This window comes from Myxine glutinosa, chromosome 14 (genome assembly GCF_964187855.1).
Source record: "Myxine glutinosa chromosome 14, kmMyxGlut1.1, whole genome shotgun sequence".
Taxonomy (NCBI): Eukaryota; Metazoa; Chordata; class Myxini; order Myxiniformes; family Myxinidae; genus Myxine; species Myxine glutinosa.
Window position 1 is genome coordinate 81,487,638 of NC_136274.1, and position 18,542 is coordinate 81,506,179.

The 18,542-nt window shown below is 50.0% G+C and overlaps 1 protein-coding gene across 10 annotated transcripts in view; it reads right to left on the reverse strand.

The window, feature by feature from the left end:
* The window catches only part of LOC137439963 (dystrophin), a 1,283,433-nt gene that overhangs the window by 455,686 nt on the left and 809,205 nt on the right, over nucleotides 1-18,542 (reverse strand). For all 10 annotated transcript variants that reach the window (XM_078768445.1, XM_078768443.1, XM_078768444.1 and 7 more), the window contains one exon: nucleotides 3,151-3,314. In XM_078768445.1, coding sequence (XP_078624571.1) covers nucleotides 3,151-3,314 — 164 coding nt within the window. The remainder of the gene's footprint in view (nucleotides 1-3,150; nucleotides 3,315-18,542) is intronic.

The window sequence follows — 18,542 nt, forward strand, 5'->3', positions numbered from 1 at the left end:
ATATTACTCGGTCACTCACTGGAAAAGCCCAGGCAGTGTGAGTAACATACTCACTCGAGGCCTCAACACAGAGGAGATATAAAAACCTGTGTAAAGCAATATTTTTATTAACAGGTGTAGGTGTAAACACTATCATAATTAAATTTGTGTTGCTGACAACAATTCACTACATAGACCTCAACATACGATCTTCACAAAACATATTACTCGGTCGCCCCCGGGGAAAAAGCGCAGGCCATTATAAGCACGCCCTGATCGAGACCTGAAGGCCAATTATCAGATTTTTTGAAGTTATCTGAAGTTTGGTTTTTTTCATTTTTAAAAATCCAAACATAGCCCTCAACCTTCCTCTGGAGGAAAGAGGAGGCCATGCAAAGTTTGGTTGCACTGGTTCCTGCAGGGTGTGAATGCATAAATGAATAAATGAACAAACACACACACACACACACACACGTAGGTGGATACATTGAGACCTGGGAGGGCTCCGTTCCACCTTCTGAAACCTGCAAATAGAAATAAGAACCAACGACACATACACACACACAAACACACACACACACCCACACACACACACACACACACACACACACAAACCTTCTCCTTTATGTATTAGATACATGTTTTGGCACATGTACAATCTGAGCAATAGAATGCTGAGAAGCATATAGACAGTGAGATGGTAAGAAGAGGAGAGTAGAGAAGATCATAAATGAACACCGAATTTGATCTAAAATTATGTATTCTGACCTTTGATGACGAGCTCCTGAGAGGAGATGGTTTATGAGAGAAACGAGAGAAAATGGAGGGACCAAGGGGAGGCAATACACAAAATATCTCAAATTTGGAGGAAAACCAGGAGTGCTCAAGGTGTGTGTGCATTGGAGACAGCCTCCAGAAGACAGCCTTCACAAGGCAGTGTTCTGGGCCCTGTGCTTTTTCTGGTCTTCATCAATGATCTCTCTGACTCTCTTGAAAATCCTCTGTATCTCTTTGCTGATGACTCTACTCTCTGTCGCTCCATTCTTCATCCCTCAGATCGGCAGTCTGCTGCCTCCTCACTCTCTGCAGACCTGGACAAAATCACAGACTGGGCAAACAAGTGGAACATGTCTTTCAATCCTGACAAATCTCAGACTCTTACGATGTCTCTCCGAAAAGACCGACTGGACAACCCTCCCATCCACTTTCTGAATAATCCTCTCCAAGAAGTTCTGTCACTCAAGCTTTTGGGTCTCACTATCTGCCATGATCTTTCCTGGGAAAACCACATTTCAAATCTGGCCTCCAAAGCCAGTGGCCGACTGGGCATCCTCCGTCGTGCGAAGTCCTTCCTTGGCACACCTGAGCTCCTCACCACATACAAGGCTTTCATCCGCAGCTCAATGGAATACTGCTCTCCCCTCTGGGTTGGTGCTCCTGCCTCACACCTAGCTCGTCTTCACGCTGTTGAAACCAAAGCATTCAGAATCATTGGAATCTCCCGCGATGAATGAAGCTAACTCCAAGGGCCTCTCACTCACTCACCGCAGGCAGGTTGGTGGTCTTTCCATCTTCTACCAACTCCTCTCTGGCCTTGCCCCCCAGCTCTCTCTGGGCTCTGTCCCGCAAATATTCCTACAGGTCGCACAAGATCTGCCTGCAACCCTCTTATGGTCAAACTGCCAAAATCAAGACTCTCTGCTCACCTTCACTCCTTCATTCCTCTTTTCTCCCGCCTCTGGAACAAACTCCTTCACTCTCTTCAATCCCACTCCACCCTCCAGGTCTTTAAAACAGCTGTTCACCACCATCTCTTATCTTCCCCCATCCAAAACCTTGATCTTTTCTACCCCCGCTAATTTCACCCCAATTCCACTTTTTTGAAATACCAACTTCTGTCCTGGAAGTCCTTGGTGTCCTTGTGTTTTATACTTCTCCCTCCACCCCCCCCCCCCCTTCCCACGCCTCCTCCCCCCAAGCCCTCTCCCTTCCACACATCTCCCTGCTCTCAAATGTTGTGTTGTGTGCTTCCCCTTCTCTCCCCATCTTGTTTTCCGCTCCCTCTTTTTTATATATTTTGTTTGTCTGGTTGATTTGTTTGTGAAGTAAATGTTAGCTCTTTCACGAGCCTCGATTCAGTATACAAAAAAAAAAAAAAGAGTGACAAAACATGAAGAGGGACAGTCCTGTAGACAAGAGAAGAATAAAAAGGAAAACTTGAAGCGACCACCTTCTTTTTCAAAATGCAGATGATCCTCAAGGTTTTCCCAAACACCAAATAAAAGATGAGCAGTGAGGGATGCAGATGCTCCAGTCCAAGTGAGGATCCGGATCTCATTTATATCATCCATAATTAAATAAATGGCAATGCCAATCATCATTTTGGCCTTCTGGAGGTTCCAACTCAATATTGGTCTCAACGATAGTAATTGTTTATCAAAAGGTAAAATGTCAAAGGGGTAGAAAGCTTTTCATCACCGATTCAATCACGCATACACCTGGGAACCTCGGTTCTATTCCTGTATACCACACGTTTTTTCATTTTGTACCAAATTAACCTGGTGTTGGTTCATAAGTTAAGGTGCCTTGCTAAAGATCCTAGGGTCTTGAGTTGAAGCCCCTACCATGTCGTTAAATTAACACCAGGCCGGTCGATTCAGCCCGTCATCCTCCCAAGGTTGGCAAAATGAGCATCAGCCAGCTGGTAAGGGGGTACACACAGCCGCACCCCCAGAAAATGATGCAGCCAGCAGCCACAGGCTGCATACGAATAAAAAAAATTACCAATGTCCTTGTCATTCTGTGTGTGTTTCCATGTTCACACTGATATATAAACTTTATATCACAAAACAAAAGGGAAGAAAACAACGAACTGATGATCAGGTGGCACTTGTCCTCCGATGATACCTGAACAACACTTGTTAATAATGAAATGATTCATGTTCCACAATATTATGGCAAAGAAGTCTCAACACGTCCACAACTGTGACTGTTCAGGCCGTACCTGAGTTCACGGTAAGCACGTGTTGTTGTATTACCCGAAAAGTCTGGTGTGAAATTATTAATCTTCAGAATCCACGCATTTAGCGACAAAGCTGCGCCGGGTGCTGCATAAACAAGGACGTTGCGTAAAGCAGGAGTCGGGTGCTGCAGGTGCATGAACGAACTCACCGTTGCAAGCCGTTGGAGAGATTGGCCCAGCAGCGATGGAGGTCACCCAGCCGGCCGCGAAGAGATAGAGCCTCGGAGGGAGTACTCTGCAGGGAGATCTCCTCTCCGGTAGTGGATACTTCCTCTACGGCCGGACGTCGTTGAGAAGCCTGGTTACACAGCTCCTGCAAAGAGCCGGGAAGGAGAGGGAGGAGGGGTGCAGGAGAGGCAGAAATTGAGGGCATCGTTAGGATAACCACGTTGCACAAAACGAGCCAATTTGGGTTTACAGGGCAGTGCATTGGCGACAAATCTTTCCATCAATAAATGTACCCTCGGTAGATTAAGGTGCTTGAAACAAACGAATTTGCTCTGTGCTCCTTCTGAAGAAACGTTGTGACTCGGTGACACGTCCTAGTCGAGGCAACCTCACGAGTGCAAAGCTGATATCATCAAGCGGTTCCCAAATGGCAGCAACAGTACAAGAAGAAAGACCGAGCACAACTCACTTGTGATTATCATTGCTTTCTTTAACATCTGGTGACATAACATGGTCTCAGAGCACAGAGATGAAAAGGGAAACTGATTGGCCGGACGTGCTGAGCATGGCTATTTCATTCTGCAGAAATGTGCGGCCAATGCAATTTATATTTTCAAAAGTACTGTCACACACCCCTCCCCCCATCCTGAGTGTAGCTTTGCATGGCACATGGAATAATGAATGGCACGTCTTGTACCTGTGCTGGCAGGTGAAAATGCTAAGCAAAATAACATTAATGACAAGTGCTTACACATCTTAGAGCTATCTGTAAGCCGATGGCAACTCGCTCGGCTGTGCATGTGCAGTGACCTGCAAGATGTGACCTCGAAGATGTGACCCACAAGATGTGACCTGGAAAATGTGACCTGCAAGATGTGACATGGAAAATGTGACCGTCAAGATGTGACCTGCAAGATGTGACCTGCAAGATGTGACCTGGAATATGTGACCTGCAAGATGTGACCTACAAGATATGACCTGGAAAATGTGACCTGCAAGATGTGACATGGAAAATGTGACCTTCAAGATGTGACCTGCAAGATGTGACCTGCAAGATGTGACCTGCAAGACGTGACCTGGAAAATGTGACCTGCAAGATGTGACATGGAAAATGTGACCCACAAGATGTGACCTGGAAAATGTGACCTGCAAGATGTGACATGGAAAATGTGACCTTCAAGATGTGACCTGCAAGATGTGACCTGCAAGATGTGACCTGGAAAATGTGACCTGCAAGATGTGACATGGAAAATGTGACCCACAAGATGTGACCTGGAAAATGTGACCTGCAAGATGTGACCTGCAAGATGTGACCTGCGACCTGCAACATGTGACCTGGAAAATGTGACCTGCAAGATGTGACCTGGAAAATGTGACCTGCAAGATGTGACCTGCAAGATGTGACCTGGAAAATGTGACCTGCAAGATATGACCTGCAAAATGTGACCTGGAAAATGTGACCTGCAAGATGTGACCTGCAACATGTGACCTGCAACATGTGACCTGGAAAATGTGACCTGCAAGATGTGACCTGCAAGATGTGACCTGGAAAATGTGACCTGCAAGATATGACCTGGAAAATGTGACCTGCAAGATGTGACCTGGAAAATGTGACCTGCAAGATGTGACCTGGAAAATGTGACCTGCAAGATGTGACCTGGAAAATGTGACCTGCAAGATGTGACCTGCGAGATGTGACCTGCAAGATGCTAAAAATGCTGTAAAAACAGCTTTTGTCAACAACAGTCCTGAACTACAAGAGAGAACACACTCACAAACACCGGCAGAATGGTCGGAAACAACGTGCGTGTCGGAGAAATGACTTGCAAACAGATGCTATCACCAGAGCATCAGCAGGATTAGATGAAGGGAAACTTCAAAAGTAAAATTAAATGTCAGAATTTGCTTAAATTGCCAAAACGAAACAACAAATGCTGATTTGTAAAAAATTTCAGTCAAGTGGAGCGACTGATCCAAAACCAAATTTGTTTCACCGTCGTCTGTGGCCAATCTTTTCATTCTGTGGCCAATCTTTTCATTCTGTGGCCAATCTTTTCATTCTGTGGCCAATATTTTCATTCTGTGGCCAATCTTTTCATTCCGTGGCCAATCTTTTCATTCTGTGGCCAATCTTTTCATTCCGTGGCCAATCTTTTCATTCTGTGGCCAATCTTTTCATTCTGTGGCCAATCTTTTCATTCTGTGGCCAATCTTTTCATTCTGTGGCCAATCTTTTCATTCTGTGGCCAATCTTTTCATTCCATGGCCAATCTTTTCATTCTGTGGCCAATCTTTTCATTCTGTGGCCAATCTTTTCATTCTGTGGCCAATCTTTTCATTCCGTGGCCAATCTTTTCATTCTGTGGCCAATCTTTTCATTCTGTGGCCAATCTTTTCATTCTGTGGCCAATCTTTTCATTCTGTGGCCAATCTTTTCATTCTGTGGCCAATCTTTTCATTCCATGGCCAATCTTTTCATTCTGTGGCCAATCTTTTCATTCTGTGGCCAATCTTTTCATTCATTTATCCGGCTCTTTTGAAATCGCATACTTCACATAATTGGGATTTCAGAACATCAGGCTGACAGGTGTGAGAATATTATCGAAGCACGTCGAGATATTTTTGGAAGGTGGGAAGAAGAATCAAGTTGGGAAGAAAAGGCCGAGATAAATCACCGAGTCCGAAAGCATGAAGCCAGCCGCAGGCGTTCCTCGGAAGGTGACAGATGGAAGAGAGAGAGAGAGAGAGAGAGAGAGAGAGAGATAATGTAGAGGAGCTTCAGAATAAAATGAAGCTTTGGGTAATATGGCTTCCTTGATATCAAGAAAAGGTGAACTTTCCCTTCGTGTTTCCGTAATGACATCGACCTTTTATTACACGGCCAAGCTCAGCCATTTTTCTTCATAACAAAAGAAAGAGAACATTTCATTTGTTCGACATGAACTTAAACTGTTAAATTATCTGCTGTTTAAACAGCGAAGAGCGAGCGTGAAATCGTGTTCTTCCAGGATGGTTGAAGTACCTGCGATGTCGTCAAATGGTCCCCAAAGGCCTGGAAACGGTTGTTTTTGCCTTTTTCAATGCACAAGGCAAGATTCCGACAACACATGTGACCCTCAACACTGAACAAGTGGAAAACCATTGGTAAAATGAACGATTGTAGATGTGTGCACCTGAGCACGTGACAACAATACAGATCTGACCGAGACACGCAAACTTAAGGAAGTCCAACATTGTACCCATGAGCACCATGCTAGAAACAAAGGCATATTTGTTCCTCCACAACTGACGGATTGTCGCAATGACCACAGGCCTACTTTGCTTCGGGGCATAGAGGCTAAAAAAAAGCGGGGGAGAAAAAAACCCCATGGAGCCTTCGGGCACTTGCAGCCTTTTACTGCGGAGACAATTCACATTAAACGCTCCATCGCTCACAAAATGGTTGGATGTACTTTAGGACCACCGCGACAGGTTTATCTGTGACCCCCATAACAACGCGATAATATCACTCCGACTACCTTGCAGTCGGCCAGGTTGTGCTAAACCTAGGCCACAAACCTGCTTCAGCGGAAACCTTACTTTCCAAATTGTTTGGATGTTCCCACTTGGACCGATTCGTGAAGATTCATCAAGGCCGAAGCATTCGTCAAGCAGAGACTGTTCCTTCAAAATGGCGGCGAGGCAAAGTGCCTTGTCAAACCCGGTTTTAATATAACAGAGGCTAAGGCTAATCAACGGACAGGATTTTACCAAATTGGAATTACAACCATTAATCTGACCGCACGTTCCTGCAAGGCTGTTGGCTGACCTCATTAAGTACTTCCAATCTTTGTTTAATGGTTCGGCGCACTGCAGGAGCACAATGCCCCCAGGTGTAGGCCTAACATTGCCACCGACGGCCTTAGCCACGTCCGAGGTTTCATAAAAATGGAATAAGGAAAATTGTTTTTTGTCTCCCTTCAATCAACCGATCAATACTTTTCATATATAACACTTTAAATTTGGAACTAACATCTCCAAAGGGGTTAAAGAATGGAAAAAAGGAAAGTAAAGTAAAAAAATTTGAAGAAGCAACAATAAAAAGATGGGAGACTTAACAATTTAAGAACAGTTTAATGGCAACAATTGAAGAATTTTAAATTTTTAAATGGAAGCGGATTACACAGTTCAGGAGCTCATATATCTTACTATAATTCACCAAATGTCCGTCCGTCTGTCTGTCTGTCCGTCCGTTCGAAGGTACAGCAAAAACGGCTGAACCGATCGCAACGATATTTTGGGTGGGTAATCCTGGGATTCCCTGGAGTAAAATTAGTCTAGTAGGAAGACTAGGTCCCTCTGCACCCCCCGGAGATATACTTCTAATCAGTGTTTCTAGATTGGAAAAAATGTGTAGAAAATGACTAGCTATGGCCCCAAGCTGAAAAAATGTCCCACATACCATTTTTATGCAAATTACTGCTGCAAATTTTATGCAAAATTATGCAAATTTTATGCAAATTTTTGATGAGGAGTAGAGTTGAGGGGTCTTTGAGGGCTTCATCGAGGTGCTCTCGGTTGCAAGACTGGGTCATTCTGAGAAGCACAGCAGGGTCAGAGATCATGATGTTCTCCTCCTCAGTGAATCTCTCCATCAACAGCCTCTCCATTGCCTCACACACTGTTTTGAGGCAAAAGAGGGACTTTGCGTAGGCCTTTCCACTGAGAACACCTTTGAGAGATCCACTTGTTACTAGTTGTGCCTCAAAGAGAATCTCTGCATATCCAGAACCACGCATCTTGTGTCCAGTGAGCATCCCGATGTAGTTCATGGATGTGTGGAAGGGTCCAATCGTTACTACATGACTAGCAAATTCATTTGGCCAGCGCCAGATGATGGGAAGGGCTTTCATGCAGACACCCAGATCAAATGTATTCAGGACCCATCTCTGACCCACCTCAGCAGTTGCTGCCTCGGAACGCTTCAGTAGCTCACGAACAACTGCGTTGTCTGTGATCGGTTGGTGGATAGGCGTGCAGTAGTCGACTGTTGATTTGCTGGGTGGGGGAGAACCAGTTGCAGAGGTGAAACCCCCTAGCCCAGGCACAGGCTGCAGGCCATTGCCATGCCATGCAGGCACCAGGCACAGACCGATCACAGACAACGCAGTTGTTCGTGAGCTACTGAAGCGTTCCGAGGCAGCAACTGCTGAGGTGGGTCAGAGATGGGTCCTGAATACATTTGATCTGGGTGTCTGCATGAAAGCCCTTCCCATCATCTGGCGCTGGCCAAATGAATTTGCTAGTCATGTAGTAACGATTGGACCCTTCCACACATCCATGAACTACATCGGGATGCTCACTGGACACAAGATGCGTGGTTCTGGATATGCAGAGATTCTCTTTGAGGCACAACTAGTAACAAGTGGATCTCTCAAAGGTGTTCTCAGTGGAAAGGCCTACGCAAAGTCCCTCTTTTGCCTCAAAACAGTGTGTGAGGCAATGGAGAGGCTGTTGATGGAGAGATTCACTGAGGAGGAGAACATCATGATCTCTGACCCTGCTGTGCTTCTCAGAATGACCCAGTCTTGCAACCGAGAGCACCTCGATGAAGCCCTCAAAGACCCCTCAACTCTACTCCTCATCAAAAATTTGCATAAAATTTGCATAATTTTGCATAAAATTTGCAGCAGTAATTTGCATAAAAATGGTATGTGGGACATTTTTTCAGCTTGGGGCCATAGCTAGTCATTTTCTACACATTTTTTCCAATCTAGAAACACTGATTAGAAGTATATCTCCGGGGGGTGCAGAGGGACCTAGTCTTCCTACTAGACTAAATAAGCTATATTGTTTTTCCAATTTCAGCTTTGGCCTCCAGCATTTTCAGGTTTGGACTCCCGCATAACATTATTTTCCCGGGTGCCGCACAAACGGCTGCACCGATCGCTGCACAGCTGCACCGATCGCTGCACAGCTGCGCTCCATGGCTGCACCGGTCGCTGCACAGCTGCGCTGCATGGCTGCACCGATCAGACTCGGTGACCTCAGACAAAGACCTTTTATAAGGACATGGGTTGAACCCTGCCTGAGAGAATGCCAACCCCCTCCCCGCCATCACGGCCCTCTCCAACTCACAATCCCACGAGATATGCGAAAAGGACGACCCAAAACCAATTATCTTCTTTTTGATTCGTATATAAACATCATTAAAAGTAAATAATGACCTCGGCCAAAGTTCAAATGACGTGGGTTTAATCTCTACATGAGAGAATACCACATAGCTATTTGGGAGGTGTATACGCTTACAGATCACTGTCTCCATTGGTTTTTGCCAAGGCCGTAATACCTACCAGCTCAAAATCCGTTTAACTGTTGACTTGGTAGTTTTTACAATGAAGGAAACATTAACAATGTTGTTAAAAGTTTATTGTGTGATTAATTTGTGATTGGAGTGATGCTGTTTGGAATGAAAAAAAAGATATCGAGTTCAAGTAAATGACGACATGCCATGATGGTTTCTACTTTCTCAATGTGAACTTCGCGGATCGCCACATGCAGATTCGCCACGGACCCACGATCGATGTTTCTATCCGTGAGCGTACACGTTTGTTTGCGAACGGGTACGTTTTTCATGGAAGTCCTTCACGAACTTGCTGTCCATGTCTGATGTGCGACTGAGGGTGCCACAGGAATGTGGAATTTATTATTTTCATGCTTTAGCGTTCGCCGTATCTGCATTGCCTGTTTGCCTCTGGCCTCCCATCCGTGCGTAGCACGGGTATCTCACTAGTATATATCTATCTATAATTCCAGTAATCTCTGTGTGAATGTCTGTGTGTGTGTCTGTGTGTGTGTATGCGACCGCTGTTTCTCGACAACTACCGGTCCGATATACTTGAAACTTGCCAGGTATATTGCTGGGGACCCGAGGATGTGCCTTTTCAAGGTTTGAAATTAATCGGACAAGTAGTTACCGAGCTATGGCGATTTCTTTACCAAACTCCGCAAGCCGTTCGCTTTGGACCAAACCATTTCATGTAAATAGAGGGGGGGGATTGTCACCGTACTCGCAAGCCGTTCGCTTTGGACCAAACCATTTCATGTAAATAGAGGGGGGGGGGGGGGATTGTCACCGTACTCGCAAGCCGTTCGCTTTGGACCAAACCATTTCATGTAAATAGAGGGGGGGGATTGTCACCGTACTCGCAAGCCGTCCGCTTTGGCTTTGCGAATGGACCAAACCATTTCATGTAAATAGAGGGGGGGGGATATAATTTTAGATATATATATAGTACGGGCATGCCCTAGTATATATAATTGTGATAAATAGCAGAAACTCCACAATACGAGAGCAGAGTGCCTCATTTGTATTAAATAATCAGAAGAAATTAAATAAATTACATACGTAGCTTCAGGACGATCTTGTATTTTCAGACAAGATTTGGGCCAAATCGGCCTTCTTCTTCAGAGTCTTCCTCAAGTTCAACGACAGTGTGAAAATAAAAGATCATCTTGAAGCTCCGTCTGTAATTTGTTTAATTTCTTCCGATTATATATATCTATATATACTGGTTGCATCATAAGTCATGTCCAACAGGATTTTTTATCTGTTCTTTACGTTATGTTTCAGATAACTACTAGAGATGACTGACCCCATGAGATATAAACTATCGGAAAAAGTTGAACTTTTATGGGACTATCTAAAGGCACAAGGAAACTTGAAAAGAGCTCAAAGACAATGTACGGCAATCACACTACAAATCCTATAAAATGTGAGAAAGAACTTTGTTTGTCATATTATTTGTTTTTGACTCCAGGGTGCACAATTTGAACACTTATTGCAACATTTGTAAAAATATATAAAATCCGATTGGTCAGGATTTATGACTCACTCACCCTGTACAATTGCGTATATATATATATTGCTGTGCATTGTCTGTGTTGTGTTGTGTCACTGAACTACTCCCTCAAACTTTTGTGAAATCGTACCAAACTTCTGGTATGCATCTATCTCTCCCGTGTGTATGTCCTAAGGGGATTTTTAAAAGAAAATTTATAAAAAAATTTTGTTGGATTAAAATTTTTTTTTTTTTTAACTTAAATCTTCAACTTCATTTGTTTATAAAATGTAATATCAGGTATATTACAAATACATGTGTGTAAAATAATTGTTTGTATTATGATTGATGTAAATCGTGACAACACAGCAGCTCAGGTACATTCATTATCCTCAGTTAAAACAAGCCCGTTCCTCTGTAACGACGCGAGGTGAGTTGAGAGTAGCGAGCCGAGCCAAGCTAGTCTATATAAAGCTTCAGGACAAAGTCTTCATCAAAGTACAAACGAGCTACCAGGAGACACCTGGTGTTAAATCATAGCAATATTGCTGAGGTATAAGGTGTGATTACGCCAAAAATGTGTCTCGGGAAACAATTTATACTGTGCTGGATTTTTGGCTTAAAGTTTATCAGCAATATCTTAAAATCGATACATTGGCGTCATGAGAACTGCTGAAGCATGTTGAGAATTGCAGTGACGTCATCAAATTTATGACCATGAACTATGAACCTGGCTGCCCTATTCTGAAATCTGAAAACAAGTGCAAGGGCTTGAGAGTAGCCACAGGTAAGCTAACAGTGAGATGCAGTATTTCGAGCACATTATCAGAGCAAAAGTTTCAGGTGTGCTCCGATTTGAGTGCGAGCGGATTTGGGCAATATCGTGCAGAAGGAAGAAAACAGCTATATTTGTGGTTTTGGCAACATTTGTTTTGTATACCTGTTGGGTTTGCATAGGTACATCAAGGTTTGAAACCATGGAGGCAAACATTATGGAGTGATCCCAAAGTTCATTGATACATATCGGGTTTAAGCGTTTTACGAAAGGATGAGGTGCAAGGTGCAGTACACGTTCGTCTGAGAAACACTGAATTCAAGAAGGTTCATGGGCATCCACATTACAACTTCATCGAGATAGGAATCCAAAGTTGGTGAAGAGGGGAAATCATCAGTCTGAACGGGAGAACTGTGCATCATGAGCAAAGCAAGGAAAGCTGATCGTATTGGAATTCTGAATAATTGCACAAAGCGGATTCAGATAAAGAGAAAACAAGACCAGGAGCTTGGGGGACAACAAAGATAAAGTGGGTCTGATGAATTGTCAGCCATGTTTACAGTAGATGTGCGATCTGCACGGTGTGAAGAAAAATATGCAAGAGCAGGTGCAGAGATATCACAACATTATTTGTTACCTGCGCCACCCAAGGTGGATGGACGTGATGTTTTCAAACATGTCTTTCTCTCTGTTTGACTGTTTGTGAACATATCTCAAAACGTTGTGGATGGATTCGGACGAAACTTGGTGGACAGGTTGTGTGTCCGACAAGGACAAACCATTTGATTTTGGTGAAGATCCGAATTCAGATCTGCCCGATCAGTGGGATACAAAACGTAAACTGCTCAGACTTGCGGAGGTATGACCCCGGCTGTGACCTATGACCCCAATGAATGCCGTTCGAGTTGCTATGTCAACACTACAGAAATTAAATGAGGCCTCATGTGTACAGGTTTGGACACCACATCTTATGAAGAACGAAGTTTCCAGAGGAGGGTTCAACATGGAATGGCCACATTGATTCCGGGCCGAGCAAGACAAAGCTAGGAGCAGCAGCTGAGAGAGGCAAGACATTATACATTGGAAAGGAAGCGGGTACGAGGGAATCTCATCGAGATCCTTCAGATAATGGAGGGCAGGGACAAAATAAGTGCAGAGGTGTTTTTCCACAAACTTGACAGCGACACGACCAGGAAGTAAAGGAGAGGAGAGTGTGGAGGGGAGTCAGGCAGAGGTGCTTCACTCAGATAAGTTAGAGCAGGATTTGTGTCCCTGGAAAAGTCGTGTCAGTAGAAATATTTTATAATTTGAATTTGAGTTGGATCGGTACAGTCAGGTGAAAAAGTAAGTACACCCCATGTAAAGTTTTGACTTTTTCAACATACATCAACATACAGCTATTTGATCTTCATTTCAGCAATATTGATAGATAAAGGTGATATTGTGGCGGACACAAAAGCCCACTGGCGTGGTGACATCATTCCGCGCACCAAGTGGGCGGTGGCCACGCCCGAGGGGTAGGCGTGGCCTCATGATATACACCGGGCGCGCAGCCCGGAGCGCGCCAGTGTTACAGTGAGCTCCTGAAATAAAGACGCTTATAAGTTACCGCTTGTCCGCTTCCTCCTTGCTCGCAAGCAGCGCGCGTAATGCCGCGCTTTACTGGTGACCCCCTCGACGTTGGATCTGCCGGAGCGATCCTTCCACACGCGACGCCATTGCCATGGCCAACTTCATCAAACTTCCCGAATTTTGGGAGGCTCAGGCCGAAGTCTGGTTCGTCCAGGCCGAAGCCCAATTTCAGCTTCGGCGCCTCACCGGCGATGACACGCGCTATTGCCACGTCGTCGCCTCCCTCGGGCCCGGCACGGCCGCTCGAGTTGTGTCCATCCTTCGCCACCCACCGGACGGCCACAAGTACGAGGCACTCAAGCGGCTACTCCTAGCCACGTTCGGCCTCACGGACGATGCACGGGCCGACCGCCTCCTGGATCTCCCCGAGCTCGGTGACACGCGCCCGTCGGTCCGAATGGACCATATGCTGTCAATGTTGGGCGACGAAGCCCCCGGTTCTCTATTCCGGGCGCTTTTCCGTCACCAACATCCAGGGCAGGTTCGCCTCGCGTTGGCCGGGACCGGGCTAACGGAACCCCGAGCATTGGCAGCCGAGGCGGACAGGTACTTCGCCGCTTCGGGCACGCGGGCGAGAGTCGGCGTGGCCGTCACGGCCCTCGAGGCTGATGCTGCTGATGCTGCTGATGTTGCTGATGCTGCTGTTCCACAGCATCAGCTTATACAGCATACGCAGCATGCTGATACGCACCTCGTGACCGCCGCCACGCCCCGCCCACCGCCGCGGCGAAAACCGCCACCGCGGGGAAACCCGCCAACTCCACCGGCCTGGCGGAGCCAGCCGCGCTCCTCCAGCTCCACCACCTGGTGCTGGTTCCACGCCAAGTTCGGCCACGAAGCTCGGCAGTGTCATCCGCCATGCTCCTTCAACAGGTCGGGAAACGCCCGGGCCGGCGCTCAATAGTGGCGATGAGCGCCGGCCGTTCGAGCAGCCTGCTGTTCATAACGGACACCTTCTCCGGGCGCCGTTACCTGTGCGACACGGGAGCGCAGGTGAGTTTCGTTCCCGCCGGCACGTCAGACAAGCATGCCGCGGGTGGGGGCCCCGCGCTGCTTGCCGCGAACGGGACGCCCATCCGTACGTACGGAAAACGCTGCCTCTCTCTGCGGTTCGGAGGGCAGGTTTTCCGATGGACGTTCGTCACCGCCGACGTGCCCATGGCACTGCTTGGCGCGGACTTCCTGTGCGCTAATGGGCTCCTGGTCGACGTCAAGCGCAGACGTCTTGTCCAGGCCGAGACGTTCAGCTCGCTCGCTTGTGCGTTGCCCAGCTCAACGAGCGGCTTGCCAAGCGGCTTGCCGAACGGTTCGGTTCCGGCCACGTTGGTCTGTACGCTTCCGGCAGCGGACGCATTCACCCGCCTCCTCGCCGGCTTCCCGGCCCTCACGCGGCCCACCTTCTCGGCGGGGGCCGTCAAGCACGGGGTGGCCCATCACATCCCCACCGTCGGGCCACCGGTCTACGCCGCCTCGAGCCGACGAAGCTGGCGGTGGCAAAAGCGGGGTTCGCTACCCTGGAGCGACTCGGCATCGTTCGGCGCTCAGAGAGCGCTTGGGCGTCGCCGCTGCACATCGTGCCGAAGCCCGGCGGGGGATGGCGACCGTGCGGGGACTATCGCCATCTCAATGACGCCACGACTCCCGACCGCTACCCCGTCCCCCACATTCAGGACTTTTCCGCCCGTTTGGCGGGCAGGTCCTTCTTCTCGAAGTTGGACCTCATAAGCGGCTACCATCAGGTCCCCGTCAGGCCGGAGGACGTCCCGAAGACGGCGGTCATCACGCCATTCGGACTCTTCGAGTTCCTGCGCATGCCCTTCGGTCTGAAGAATGCGGCTCAGGCGTTCCAGCGACTGATGGACAGCGTCCTGCGCGATTTGGATTTTGTCTACGTCTACCTGGACGATATCCTCGTCGCCAGCGCGTCCCGCGAAGAGCACCTCCGCCACCTCCGCACGCTCTTCGAACGCCTGGGCCAGCATGGCCTGATTGTGAACCCTGCAAAGTGCCGGCTCGGCACCGCCATAATCGATTTTCTGGGGCACCGTGTCACCAGGCACGGAGCCGTCCCCCTGCCGGCCAAGGTGGAGGCGGTGAAGGGGTTTCCGCGCCCCCGCACGATCAGAGGGCTGCAGGAGTTCCTGGGCATGGTGAACTTTTACCATCGGTTCCTGCCCCGCATCGCCCAGCTCCTGCGCCCCCTGCACGAAGCTCTCCGAGGTAAGCCGGGCAAAGGCGACGTTACCTGGACCGAGCAGATGGACACGGCGTTCACGGGCGCGAAGCTCGCCTTGGCTAACGCCACCATGCTCGCGCACCCGGCACCCGATGCACCGATCGCCCTCACCACCGATGCCTCGGACTACGCGGTGGGCGCGGTGCACGAGCAATGGGTGCGTGGAGCTTGGCAACCGCTGGCGTTCTTTAGCCGGCAGCTTCGCCCGCCCGAACGCTGTTACAGTACCTTCGACCGCGAGTTGCTCGGGCTTCACTTGGCGGTCAGGCACTTCCGCCATCTGCTCGAGGGCCGTGCGTTCCCTGCCTTCGTCGACCACAAGCCGCTGATCTTCGCGATGGGCAAGGTCACCGAGCCGTGGTCGGCCCGGCAGCAGCGTCACCTCTCGGCCGTGTCCGAGTACACGACGGACATCCAGCACGTCGCGGGGAAGGACAACCCGGTGGTGGATTGCCTTTCCGGGGCCGTCGCCCACGCAGTCCACCTCGGCATCGACTATGCCCGGATGGCAGCGGACCAGGCCGCTGACCCCGACGTCCAGGCCTTGCGGACCGCCGTCACGGGCCTCCGCGTCACCGAGGTGCCGTTCGACGGCGCGGGCGCGGCCCTCTTGTGCGACGTCTCCCTCGGGCGTCCTCGCCCCATCGTGCCCGCGGCTGGCAGCGCCAGGTGTTTGACGCCATCCACGGCCTGTCCCACCCGGGCGCCAGGGCCTCCCAAAGGCTGATCGCCGACAAGTTCGTCTGGCATGGCCTCCGGAAGGCCGTCCGCGGCTGGGCCAGGACATGCCTCGCGTGCCAGCGCGCCAGGGTGCACCGGCACACCCAGGCCCCGTTGGCCCCGTTCACGGTGCCGGAACGCCGGTTTGACCACGTCCACGTGGACCTGGTGGGACCTCTGCCCCCCTCGCGGGGTTTCACCTACGTCCTCACCATGGTGGACCGCACCACCCGGTGGCCGGAGGCCGTGCCCTTGGCATCGACAACGGCGGCCGATGTCGCGCAGGCTTTCATCGCCACCTGGGTCGCCCGGTTCGGCGCCCCCTCAGACATCTCGTCCGACCGCGGCCCCCAGTTCACCTCGGAGCTCTGGGGGGCGGTCGCGCAGGGGCTCGGGGTCCGGCTGCACCGAACCACGGCCTACCACCCCCAGGCTAACGGCCTGTGTGAGCGATTTCACCGCTCATTGAAGGCCGCGCTCCGGGCCACCCTCCGCGACGGCGGCTGGGTCGACAGGCTCCCCTGGGTCCTGCTGGGCCTCCGGACGGCGCCCAAGGAGGACCTGCGCGCATCCGCGGCGGAGTTGGTCTTCGGGCAACCGCTGCGGGTGCCGGGCGAGTTCCTCCCCGACTCCACGGCACCATGGTCCGCGGCACAGCAGCGCTGCGCTCTGCAAGAGACCGCCCAGAGGTTCGCCCCGGTGCCAACGGCATGCCACGGGCACCCACCGACGCACGTCGCCCCGGAGCTTCGCACGGCGGAGTACGTCTTCGTCCGCCACGATGCCCACCGGACACCACTGCGGCCCCCGTACGACGGGCCTTTCCGCGTGCTGGAGACCGGGGCGAAGCACTTCACCCTGGACATCGGCGGTACTCCTGACCGTGTTTCGGTAGACCGCCTCAAGCCGGCCCACCTCGACGTGGACCATCCACCGCCAGTGGCCCGATCCCCGCGTCGGGGCCGCCCCCCTACGGGCGGACCCCCGGCACCGCCCAGCCCTGCCGCCACGCCGCCCCCCGGTCCTGCACCCATCCCAGGGGCAGCCAGGGGCATCCCACCTGGCATCCCTGCACCCCGGACGCCGCCGATCGCCAGGGGGTGCTTCGGCCGGGTCATGCGTCTGCCCCGCAAACTGGCCCTCCAGGTGCGCGGGAATTCTGGGGGGGCGCGTGTGGCGGACACAAAAGCCCACTGGTGTGGTGACATCATTCCGCGCACCAAGTGGGCGGTAGCCACGCCCGAGGGGTAGGCGTGGCCTCATGATATACACCGGGCGCGCAGCCCGGAGCGCGCCAGTGTTACAGTGAGCTCCTGAAATAAAGACGCTTATAAGTTACCGCTTGTCCGCTTCCTCCTTGCTCGCAAGCAGCGCGCGTAACGCCGCGCTTTAATATAATATAACAAATATCATGAAACATTTACATTTTGTAGTCCATTGTATAATTTAAATAAACATAAATGCAAATTTTGCATGTGGAAAAAGTAAGTACACCCCTACACACGTACATAAAAGTAAGTCTATATACATCCAGGAAAGGATGACCTAGTCCTAAGGGTACGCGCACACTCTCCGCACACACGCGCACACTCTCCGCACACACGCGCACACTCTCCGCACACACGCGCACACTCTCCGCACACACGCGCACTCTCCACACACACGCGCACACTCTCCGCACACACGCGCACACTCTCCTCTGAGCAGTCTAGCCTGGGTGAGAATCCCGACCCACCTTTTAACTGCCATCTTGGTGTTTCACAGGTAGCTCGATTTATCAATGTGTGTGTCGTCCCTCGGATGGACATTCAACTGGCGTCGCATCTGCCGACATAGTTGGTGGATGTTAAGGACCCCATGGTGTCTTTCGCGAAGAGTAGGCGAGCTATCGCCAACACCGTTAACAAATTAGAAATTCCTGCCCTCACTCCTGCTGGGAAAGGGATGATAAACCGCCCAGTTTGCCCCTGGCGTGGAGACTGCTTCAATCGTATCCTCACTTCTGTCCCTTTCCCCGCCACCTCCGCCCACTATGAATTCAAGTTGATAAACTGTTACAGTCAATTCATGTGGTGTTGATGTAGCACAGGCCTCATGGGATAAATGGCCTCCGAAGTTCCTCATACATCCTTAGAGAGATCCCAATAAGATGGTGAAGGTAGATGTTTCGCACCTGAAACCACAGCCCAT